Source organism: Ranitomeya imitator, chromosome 3 (assembly GCF_032444005.1).
Source record: "Ranitomeya imitator isolate aRanImi1 chromosome 3, aRanImi1.pri, whole genome shotgun sequence".
NCBI lineage: Eukaryota > Metazoa > Chordata > Amphibia > Anura > Dendrobatidae > Ranitomeya > Ranitomeya imitator.
This window is the reverse complement of record NC_091284.1, coordinates 798,320,212-798,333,014: the sequence shown is the minus strand read 5'-3', so window position 1 is coordinate 798,333,014 and position 12,803 is coordinate 798,320,212. Positions and strand designations below refer to the sequence as shown.

Here is a 12,803-nt window from a genome sequence, read left to right as displayed (position 1 = left end):
GAACTTATCTAGATGTGTGGTGAGAACTTTGAATACCCAAGTGCTTCACAGAAGTTTAGAATGCAGAGTCGTGAAAATAAAAAATATTTTTTTTCCACAAAAAAAATATTGTAGCCCCCAAGTTTTTATTTTCACAAGGGTAACAGGAGAAATTGGATTGCAATAGTTGTTGTCCAATTTATCCCGAGTACACTGATGTGCCATATGTGGGGGTAAACCACTGTTTGGGCGCACGGCAGAGCTCGGAAGGGAAGGAGCGCTGTTTTGGAATGCAGCCTTGATAGAATGGTCTGTGGGCGTTATGTTGGGATTGCAGAGCCCCTGATGTACCTAAACAGTAGTAACCCCCCACAAGTGACCCCATTTTGGAAACTAGACCCCCCACGGAACTTATCTAGATGTGTGGTGAGAACTTTGAATGCCCAATTGCTTCACAGAAGTTTAGAATGCAGAGTCGTGAAAATAAAAAAATATTTTTTTTTCCACAAAAAAGATTTTGTAGCCCCCAAGTTTTTATTTTCACAAGAGTAACAGAAAAAATTGGAACACAAAAGTTGTTGTCCAATTTATCCCGAGTACGCTGATGCCCCATATGTGGGGGTAACCCACTGTTTGGGCGCACGGCAGAGCTCAGAAGGGAGGGAGCACCATTTGACTTTTTGAGCGCAAAATTGGCTGTCGTGTTTGGAGACCCTCTGATGTAACTAAACAGTGGAAACCCCCCAATTCTAGCTCCAACCCTAACCCCAACACACCCCTAACCCTAATCCCAACCCGATCCATAATCCTAATCACTAACCCTAACGATAATCACAACCCTTACCCCAAAACAACCCTAATGTCAACCCTAACCATAACCCTAATCAAAACCCTAAATCCAACACACCCCTAATCCTAATCTCAACCCTAACTTCAAACCTAAACCTAATCCCAATACACCCCTAATCACAACCCTAACCCTAACCCTAATCCCAAACCTAACCCTAATCCCAAGCGTAACCCTAATGCCAACCCTAACCCTAATACCAACTCTAATCCAAACCCTAACCCCAAATCTAACCCTAACTTTAGCCCCAACCCTAGCCCTAACTTTAGCCCCAACCCTAACCCTAGCCATAAGGCTACTTTCACACTTGCGTCGTTTGGCATCCGTCGCAATCCGTCGTTTTGGCCAAAAAAAGTATCCTCCGAATGTGCCCGCAGGATGCATTTTTTTGCCCATAGACTTGTATTGCCGACGGATCGTGACGGATGGCCACACGTCGCGTCCGTCGTGCACTGGATCAGTTGTGTTTTGGCGGACCGTCGGCACAAAAAACATTCAATGTAATTTTTTTTGTACGTCGCGCCCGCCATTTCTGACCGCGCATGCGTGGCCGTAACTCCGCCCCCTCCTCCCCAGGACATAGATTGGGCAGCGGATGCGTTGAAAAACTACATCCGCTGCCCACGTTGTGCACAATTTTCACAACGTGCGTCGGTATGTCGGGCCGATGCATTGCGACGGCCCTGTACCGACGTAAGTGTGAAAGAACCCTAACCCTGAATTTAGCCCCAACCCTAACCCTAAATTTGGCCCCAACCCGAACCCTAACCCTAACCCTAGCCCTAACCCTAGCCCTAGCCCTAACCCTAGCCCTAGCCCTAGCTCTAGCCCTAACCCTAACCCTAGCCCTAACCCTAACCCTAATTTTAGCCCCAACTGCTCTTCTCCTGTCGGCCGGCAGATGGCGATAGATGGCGGGCGCACTGAGCATGCGCCCACCATTTTCTTTTCCCCGGCAGCCAGGAGGAGCAGCACGAGGATCCAGGGACACCGGTAAGTATAATAGGGTCCCCGAATCCCCCTATTTCTCTGTCCTCTGATGTGCGATCACATCAGAGGACAGAGAATTACACTTTGATTTTTTTTTTGCGGTCGCCGGTAAACAGTTAATTACCGGTGATCGCAAAACAGGGGTTGGTAAAACCGACCCCGATCATGCTCTTTGGGGTCTCGGCTACCCCTGGCAGCCGAGACCCCAAAGATTCTCCTGGTGCCGGCCGGCGGGCGCACTGCGCATGCGCCCGCCATTTTGAAGATGGCGGCGCCCACCGGGAGCCACGAGGAGCACCGGGGGAGATAGGTGAGTATCGGGGGGCTATCTGGGACCCCTTTTCTCTGTCCTCTGATGTGCGATCACATCGGAGGACAGAGAAATTAAAAAGAGATCGCGTTTTTGGTTTTTTTTGCGATCGCCGGTAAACGGTTAATTACCGGCGATCGCAAATGCAGGGTCGGTAAAAAAACCCCGAATCATGTTCTCTGGGGTCTCGGCTACCCCCGGCAGCCGAGACCCCGGAGAAAATCCGACTCTGGGGGGCGCTATTTACTTTTTCCACAGCTCCGTTAACGGCGCTGTGGTTTAAGCACCCTTAGCGGCCGCAGTTAAAAGGCGTATCGGCGGTCGCTAAGAGTTTAAATCACAATGACCCAAAACATTCAAAAGACACTGATCAAAAGTTCACATACCCCATTTTTTAATACAATTTTTTTGCCCCCTTTGAGCATCAATGACAGCTTGAAGTCTTTTGTGGTAGCTGTGGATGAGGTTCTTTTATTTTCTCAGATGGTAAAGCCGCCCACTCTTCTTGGCAAAAATCCTCCAGCTCCTGTAAATTCCTGGGCTGTCTAGCATGAACGGCGCTCTTGAGATCTCCCCAGAGTGGCTCAATGATATTGAGGTCAGGAGACTGAGCTGGCCACTCCAGAACCTTCACTTTGTTCTACTGTAGCCAATGACAGGTCGACTTAGCCTTGTGTTTTGGATATTTGTCATGTTGAAATGTCCAAGTACGTCCCATGCGCAGCTTCCAGGTTGATGAGTGCAAATGTGCCTCCAACCACTAGTGGAGAGAAGTTTTGTTGTTATCATTCATATTCTCTGAAAAAAGGCCATCCTGGTATATATATTCACCATCCTGGTATATATGTCCCCCGTCCTGGAATATATGTCCCCAAGCCTGGAATATACTTTATGTTCCCCATCCTAGTTGAGATATCCCCCATCCTAGTATAGATATCCCCCATCCTGGTATATATTTTGTCCCCCATCCTGGTATATATCCCCCATCCTGGGTTCCGTCCTGGCATATATGTTTACCCTCTGCTGCTATTCTGTAGCTCATAAAAAAACAGAAACATTCTACTCCCCCTCCCCCGCTCCCATGTCACGCTGTGTCCTTGTCTCTAGCAGGCGCAGAGGCCGGCGGCTGACATTACTTGTTTGCAATTTTACCAATTCATGATGATGATGATGATGATGAAAACTCTCCTTTTTATATTTGGAAAAACTATATTTAGCAATATCTGCACATGGGATGACATAATCCTGCACAGCAGCACCGCATGAAATAATTGAATCCAAGATGGAAGGATTATTTCACATTAAAGGGATTGTCCTGGACTTGTATATTGATGACCCATCCTTGAGATAAGTCACAAATGTCAGATCACCCATTACCCTTCAACTGATCAGATGCCTACAGCTTTTACTGCAGCCGTATTTACACAATGTACAGAGCCTGAACAGTACAATGCCTCCAGTGACTAGTGGTCATTTCCAGGTACTGCGGCTTAGACTATATTTAGGAACTAAGCTGCAGTACCAGAAAATGACCACTACACAGTGAACGGCGCTCTGGTGTTCTGATCAACTGATCGGTGAGGGTTTTAGTTGATGATCCGCTACCAATTTGATAATGATTACATATCCTAAGGTGTTCGGGGTAATAAATGATTAAGTTAAAGAAGTTGTCCAGTCTCTATGTGTCTTCAGATTTGTAAGTCCTCACATCCGGTGCACTGCAGGCTGTGAGGATAGTCATGTGATCGCAAGTATGTGATTCCGACTAGTCTTGTCCGGCCTTGCTCAATCCACTTGCATTGAGCAAAGCTGTATACAGTCTAGTCGGCATGTGACTGCACATATGCAAATCACATAACTTGCGGTCAAGAGTCTGCCACTCTTGGCGCCGGCAGCAGAGAATCCTCACAGTGTGTTCGATGTAAGGATCTTGAAGTCTGTAGTCACATAAAGTGACTGCAGATTTGTGGCTGAAGAGCTGACAAACCCTTTAAGTAAGCATTGTCATAATTATGTAGCAGTGCTAAGATGCAATATGGTGACACCCATTCAAAGTGAGTGATAATGATAACGCTACACCAAAAGAATAGAATATAAAATATCAGGGAATCCAATAATTAACATTGAAAGGGAATCCGTCAGTAAGATCAATACCCCAAACTGCATAAATAGGCATGCAGAGCTTTAAAAGCTAAATTCACTGGCACCTTTATATCTTTTATCTGTTGCTGCATTCCTGAGAAATTATCATTTTAAAATAAATTCTCTATGGATGCCAGAGCCCTTCTCGAGCATCTGCCTCTCTATGTTGAGTCCCTGCGCAGCACCAGTGTTTTTAAATTCAGCGATAGCTCACTGTCTGAATTCCTTGCTTGGCACCTGATGTCACACTGACAGTGAGCTATCAATAAAGCTAAAGAGACTGGTGCTGGGCAGGGAAACAACCTAGGGAGACATAGACTCAGGAAATGCTCTGTCACACCCAGGGTACTTAATGCCTAGTTTGCATAAGAATTAAAACACAAATTTCTCAGAAATGCAACAACAGATAGAAGATATAAAGGTGTCAATGGAATTTGCATTCAAAAGACCTGCATGTCCAAATATTCAGTCTGGGGGTTTGATCTTATTGACAGATTAACTTTAATATTCAGGGTTTTTTTTTTTTGCCATGAAAAGAAGCGATATTTGAGCAGGCCAAGTTATAGCCATTCATCCTATATACAAATTATGTATTTTTCCCCTAATCTCTTGGCAGGAGTTATGTTTTTTTTACAAAGCACAAAATGCAATTATGTTAAAATCAGGTAAGATCGCATTAATTTATCTCCTATCTCTCGGTGGAGCTTCATTACTAGCAATCCTGTTATTTCATGGTCTTTTATAGCAGCCAAGTCTGATTGCCAGAAAGGCTATTCATATCTAACAGTAGAGATTTTATCTCTTGCCGCAGCTTTTGTTTAAATTCTTTTTCCTTTTCTTTCAGAATGATTTTCCGCCTGCAGCATCGGAGACAAACTGGGAATCAGTCACAAGCCCAGTCTCAGTAAGTAATACTGTGTGTCACTGTGTAGAATAATATAAATGCGTGCACTATTAAATAAACAGTGTATTCCCAGTTACTATCTGTATCGCCGGGGTAAAAATACCCAGGCAAGAATTCTGGTTTGATTTGAAACAGATTCGATGAAATTAATAATGGAAAGTGATGAGAATTATACAACATTTCCTGTCCCAAAGCAGGAAAAAATGTCTGTTCCAGTCGGCCACACACATCAGATGGCTCTCGGTTGAACGATGACTTGGCCAATCATTTGGCTGACAGCCATCTTAGCCGACTCTCCCATAAACTGACACTCTTGGTTTCTCTATAAGAAAGATGCCAACTGATGTGTCGGCCGGTGGTTTATCCTCAATGTGATTGGCAGTCCTAAATTGGACATGCGTGATCGATATCCCCGAAAATCAGTTGGCCAACGCCCCAATATACCATCGGTCAAAACCATCGATAGTAGGTCCAATGAACATTAGTTTAATGAGTAGGGGAGCCTTTAGATGGACTACTTCATATGAGCATTCTAGGATCTTGGATCCCCAAAAACGAGAAGTACAGTACATTGAGAATAAGACAGTTAGGTAGTTGTATGGTAGGACTCTAAAAGATAAAAAGAAAGAGCAGCGCTCCCATAAAACAGTATGTTCAGAAAATAGGATAAGTAATCACCCCACTTTTAGGCTCCTTGCTCACCGTATCGAGTTGTACAAATGGATAGGCACAACTCGATCGAGAACAGTGATTGTCCTTTAATGAGGCAACTCTTCATCAAAATCGGTCAATTAATGGAATTCCCATAGCAATTGTGGATCGTGAAGAAAAACGTTAAGTGGATAGCCCCACTGTGTCACGATCCATTTTTGGACTTTTTGGCAGCTCTGGTTCCACTCTGTTTTAAATGTAGCTTTTTTTCCATTCAGGACCAGCGGGGGTTAATGTCAGTTTTTCTCTCTCTGGCAATCTGCTGCAGTTGCAGAGTTGCTAGGTCAGCTGATGTGGGTGGTGACCACTCCCACCATCCTTTAAATGGTCACCTGATGCATCAGCTGACTGTTGGTGATAGAGTTTCTCTATGGAGACCAGCCTTGCAATGGTGTCTGCTGTTTCTGGAGTTTGGAGTTCGGCTTCTGGGGTGTAGAGTTTGGCAGTGGAGTCAGTCTGGAAACTAAGTGTGGTGTTTTCTCCTTGTCCATTTCATGTTTATCACTGTCCCCTGTGTGATACTATCTGCAGTGGAAAGGCTAGCGCCCCTTGCTGGCCAGTGCACTAGCCAGGGCAGTGCTAGGTGACAGCGAGGGATGAGGTTCCTGATGGCGGTGGTGGGGAGGACCCATTTAGGGCATTAGGGGAGTGCAGGGACAGACTCAGGTTTGAGCTCAGGTGGTGACCATCCCACCCATTTCCCTGTTAGTAGGGCCTTCCTCTCCCCATTTTCATCCCATTGTGTGTGTGTCTTGCGCCGTCCGCTGACCAAACCCCGGTTGGGTCTTGTCACATCGTGACACACTGGTTGAAACTATCCAACATTTTATTGACAACGTCTATCAAGACCGGACTGGCCTCTTCATCAGGTCGTGATTAAAACTTCTGTCATCATCACATATGAAAAAAGTGCGAAGCACAGAAGGTGTTTGTCCCCTCATTGTCCACAAGCCACAATAGGATAGATATATCAAGTATTTTAGAAGACATCTAGACAAGCTATTTGTTTTTTAGAAGGTAACTACCTTCAAGACTCATTCTTTTGTCAAAGAGCTCAGTACTAATGATTTAGATCTACATTTCAATGGAAAAAATTTGGGGGATATAAAAATATCACATCTAATATATAAAGCTGAATGTGTGTGTGTGTGCGTGTGTTTGTGTGTATGTGTGTATGTCCGGGATTGGCATCTGCACCGTCGCAGCTACAGCCACAAAATTTTGCACAGTCACACGTCTGGACCCTGAGAGCATCATAGGCTACGTTGTGAGGCGAAATTTTAACCCCGCGCGTTCCAATTCACCAAACAATTTTGCCCATATCTACATAATGGGGAAAAAGTGAAAGGAAAAGTGTTGGAGGCGTCGCAGCTACAACCACAAAATTTTGCACAGTCACACGTCTGGACGCTGAGAGCATCATAGGCTATGTTGTGAGTTGAAATTTTAACCCCGCGCTTTCCAATTCACCAAACAATTTTGCCCCTATCTACATAATGGGGAAAAAGTGAAAGGAAAAGTGTTGGAGGCGTCGCAGCTACAGCCACAAAATTTTGCACAGTCACACGTCTGGACCCTGAGAGCGTCATAGGCTATGTTGTGAGGTGAAATTTTAACCCCGCGCTTTCCAATTCACCAACCAATTTTGCCCCTATCTACATAATGGGGAAAAGTGAAAGGAAAAGTGTTGGAGGCAAATTGACAGCTGCTAGATGTGAACAAGGGGGACTTAAAGAATGAGAGCGATGGCGCCAAAGAGTATATACCGTACAATTGCTAAGGTGGGGCCACGACATGGGATACTCACCACACACGGGGATATGAACACACACACAAAATGCGCCACACACTACCACATGCTTGAACACATATATCACCCTCAGCACACATTTCACCACACATACACCAACCTCGCCACATAAAAGTCGAAACACAAAAGTCGCCGCTCAAAACTCGCCACGCGCAAAACTCGCCACATGCAAAAACTAGGCTCACACAAAACTCGCCACAAGTGCAAAACTCACCTCATGGAAAACTCGCCACACGCAAAACTTGCACACGCGGAAAAATTGCCACATGCACAAAAGTTGCAACACATGCAAAAGTTGCCTCACACAAAACTTGCACATACTCAAAAGGCACCACACATAAAACTCGCCACACACAAAACTCGCCATGCGCAAAACTTGCTGCACACAACTTGCTACACTAACCTGTCACATGCAACTCGACACACAAAAAGTTGCTACACGCATGTTGCCACACAAAACTCATCTCACAAAAGTCGCTACATGCATGTCGCCACACGCAACTCAACACACACAACTTGACAAACGAAACTCGCCCTAAAACACACGCAAGTCTGGTATCCTTCAAAAATAAAAATCTGATTAATAAGCAGACAAACTACAAGAGCAACTAATGTACCATATAGGAAATACGGCAGCTGTCACAAAACCTGTCTATTATGTGTATGTGTGAGCTAATATATACTGCCAGGGGGGAGGGCTTCCTGTTGGCTGGGGATTTATCAGGCTGCCAATTTAGCTTACAAATACTGAGGTAAAAATACTGAGCAAATAACGTGTGAACGAGGTCTAATACAGGAGGAGATGACACACAGGTATATACTATATACAGGGGAGATGACACACAGGTATATACTATATACAGGAGAGATGACACAGGTATATACTATATACAGGAAGAGATGACACAGGTATATACTATATACAGGGGAGATGACACACAGATATATACTATATACGGGAGAGATGACACACAGGTATATACTATATAGAGGGGGAGATGACATACAGGTACATACTATATACAGGAGGAGATGACACACAGGTATATACTATATACAGGAGGAGATGACACACAGGTATATACTATATACAGGAGCAGATGACCTACAGGTATATACTATATACAGGAGGAGATGACATACAGGTATATACTATATACAGGAGGATCTGACACACAGATATATACTATATACAGGGGAGATGACACACAGGTATATACTATGTACAGGAGGAGATGACATATAGGTATATACTATATATAGAAGGAGATGACATACAGGTATATACTATATATAGGAGGAGATGACATACAGGTATATACTATATACAGGGGAGATGACACACAGCAGGTATATACTATATACAGGAGATGACATACAGGTGTATACTATATATAAGGGAGATGACAAACATGTATATACTGAGGTGAAAATGAGAGGTGTGAGGTGAAAATGAAAAGGTGTGAGTGCAAAATGAGAGGAGTGAGGGAAAATAGTGGAGTGATCGGAAAATGACAGATGTGAGGTCGAAATGACAAGTGTTAGGGGGAATGAGAGGAGTGAGGGAGAAAATGAGAGATGTGAGGGGGAAAATGAAAGATGAGATTGGGAAAATGAGAGGCATGATGGGAAAATAAGAGAAGTGAGGTGCTATAACTAACCACAGATATTTACTATGCCCAGGCAACGCCGGGCTCTTCAGCTAGTATTGAATAAAGATAGAAGAATCGATTGGCAGTACTCAGGAGGACCAACCGCAAGGTCAGTGACTTCTGGAAGACACCACAGTGAATGTCCTTACCTCATGACATTCCTGCCTCTTCTTTTGAGTAACCGGGCCGACACAACGCCATCATCATGGCTTGACACACACAACAGAATGTGTCAGAGCTGGGAACGCCGGTAGGTAAGAAAACTTGCAGGCCTCCCATCCAGTAGTCACATATGACTTAGCCGATGGATGAAAATCCTGGAAATCAAATCATCTATCTCTCATATTGGATAAAGGTTTGTCACAAAAACCCAATTCAAGGCAGTTGATAGTGTAACTACTGCTATGTCCAATAGCACATATCACAAGCTGTGATTAAATAATATTCCCTTTAATCGATTCCAAAGAATAACCAAAAAATGGACAACGCTTGTAAAGGTCAAAGATCAAGCATAGATCCTCAAGTAAAAATTTAGACAGAAACAATACCCAATAAGCCTAGTTAAGGGACTTCTTCAAAAACTAAGATTCTTTTAGCAAAAAAGAAAATCCTATCTATGAAGGATTGGTAGTCTGAAAGAGGAATTACAATTTGATTACAAGATTCAATAATGCAGATAAAGAAATACAAAGTGTTATACTGAAACATTGAGAAATCTTTCCTAATAAGCCAAAGAGAACATGTAGAAGATCTAGGAATCTGAAATCACTTCTAAGCTCTCAGTAGACCCTCAAAGATCAGTCTATTACTAGGTCTAATATGCCAAAGTGATGCTATGAATGTAATTAGGCCAAATGTCTCTGCTGCTCTAATTTGAATCACGGGGTAAATACAGTATATTGTGAGGTCTCAAATGAACCTTTCCTCATTAGAGACCTTATAGATTGTGCTATCACATATGTTATAGATGTGTTGGTAAGCCAATGCGGACTCCAATATATGGCCTATACAAAGCCAACATTAAGTATTTAAATTATATAACACCATTCCCCATGCCATAAAGTCATGAAGCACTTTCTCCATGCTGTAAAGTTATGAAATACTTTCCCCCATGCTGTGAAGTCTAGAAGCACTTTCCCCGTGACTTAAAATCATGAACCACTTTCCCCATGTCGTAAAGTAATGAAGTACTTTACTACATGCCGTAAAGTCATGAAGCACTTTCCCCATGTCGTAAAGTCATGAAGCACTTTCCCATGCCGTATAGTCATGAAGCACTTTCTCCCATGCCGTAAAGTCATGAAGCACTTTCCCCATGTCATAAAGTAATGAAGCACTTTACTCCATGCCGTAAAGTCATGAAGCACTTTCCCCATGCCGTAAAGTGATGAAGCACTTTTTCCCATGCTGTATAGTCATGAAGCACTTCCCCATGCCATAAAGACATGCAGCACTTTCCCCATGCTGTAAAGTTATGAAGCACTTTCCCCATGCTGTAAAGTTATGAAGTACTTTCCTCCATGCTGTGAAGTCTAGAAGCACTTTCCCCGTGACTTAAAATCATGAAGCACTTTCCCCATGTCGTAAAGTAATGAAGTACTTTACTACATGCTGTAAAGTCATGAAGCACTTTACTCCATGCCGTAAAGTCATGAAGCACTTTCCCCATGCCGTAAAGTGATGAAGCACTTTTTCCCATGCTGTATAGTCATGAAGCACTTTCCCCATGCCGTAAAGTCATGAAGCATTTTGTCCTATACCATAAAGTCATGAAGCACTTTGCCCCATGCTGTAAACTCATGAAGTAATTTCTCCCATACTGTAAACTCATGAAGCACTTTCTCCCATGCCATAAAGTCACAAAGCAGTTTCTCCAATGCTGTAAAGCCATGAAGCACTTTTTCCCATGCTGTAAAGTTATGAAGCACTTTCCCAATGCTATAAAGTCATGAAGCATTTTCGCCTATGCAATAAAGTAATGAAGCACTTTTTTCCATGCTGTAAAGTAATGAAGCATTTTACTCCATGCTGTAAAGTTATGAAGCACTTTTCCCCATGCATGAACAGTTTTATTTACATTCAATAGGACTTTAGGGGAACTTGCTCAATCTTGGGGCACACTTTTTAGGTCCGCAACCCTAACTTATGGCTATCAAAATGATGGCATAACACAGAGGGGAGGGGAAGAAATACCTGAATACTGAAATCACTCTCAGCAGTAGTCTTATAGAGCAGAACCCTCTGTCTAGTTTATTTCCAGTTCTGTTCTGCTTTTCATTGAGGCAAGCACTTTTTCTACTTGTGCAGCATGAAGGATTGTTGGTGTATTTGGCCACAGAAGTGACAACTTTGAGGAGTACACAAAAAGAAATGGATGATAGCTATTTTTAATAAAGGGTTAGGGATTGGGGAAGACGGAGGGACGAGACCAACTGTCATGGATCAAAACTGGTAGAATATTTCATGAAAAGCTTTGCCTTGGGCGCCAAGAGAACGTATCCTGGTCATACAGATATGTCCTTTTTTATCTTTCCTTGGCACAAGATGACCAGCGTTGGAAAAAATATGGTTTTGTGATACTCCTCAAGAAAAATTGGTAATGGCAGACACATCTGTGCCTAAAAGAGGAATCTTGCACCGTTCATGTCCTACAAGCGATTATTTTACATTCATATCACTGTCTTGAAGATGGAGAAATTGCTAACAAATTCTAGTATTTCGGACTATCTCCGGAGGCTAATTGCTCTCAATTTATTATGGGTTTTAGGGTTAAACTGAAATGAATGATTCCTAAATCACTATAATATAATTAGGGAGCATCGGCATCACTTCCGTATAATTTAGATGAATGAGACGCTAGCTGTACAAGCTGATATCATTCCATTTTTCTGGGTTATGTAAGAAAACTTGGCTTACAAACAGTCGTGTCTGTGTAAAAATGTATAATTCTGGCTCGCGGTAAGGAGTCAATGTACAGTAGAAGAGACGCTCGTGCCGGTTACACAAAGCTTTATTTTCCCTGAAATGGCAATGACAATAACAGAATAAAGGTTCACTGTACAGGGCACGTTTCAGCCATAAACTAGAACGTGGTGATCTGACCGGAGATTTGGTCGGGACATGACCATGTTCTCTTGAACTAAAGTTTTACGATTCATTTACAATGTTTTTTGTTAGAGTTTTGTTAAGTATCTAATTTTCGTGATGTAGAAATTTTGGCTTGAACTTTTCCCGTCATTGCCTGTATATTTAAAACTGAGTAAAGTGGTTGTCTCCATAAAAAAAAAATCATGAATTTTTAATTATTAATTGTATATGATGTCACAAAATCCATGCAATGGGCCAGCATTCATCGCCCCTTCACAACCGGGCAATTTTCCATTTTTTTTGTTTTTTTGTTCCCATCCCCTCATCCTTCTTCTAAGAGCCATAACTTTTTTATATCTCCACCCACATTG

General features: G+C 43.0%; 1 protein-coding gene across 1 annotated transcript in view; it reads left to right on the top strand.

Moving 5' to 3' along the window:
• PDGFD (platelet derived growth factor D) overlaps window positions 1-12,803 on the top strand; it is a 302,085-nt gene that overhangs the window by 244,279 nt on the left and 45,003 nt on the right. The window contains exon 4 of the mRNA XM_069759213.1: window positions 5,113-5,172. Coding sequence (XP_069615314.1) covers window positions 5,113-5,172 — 60 coding nt within the window. The remainder of the gene's footprint in view (window positions 1-5,112; window positions 5,173-12,803) is intronic.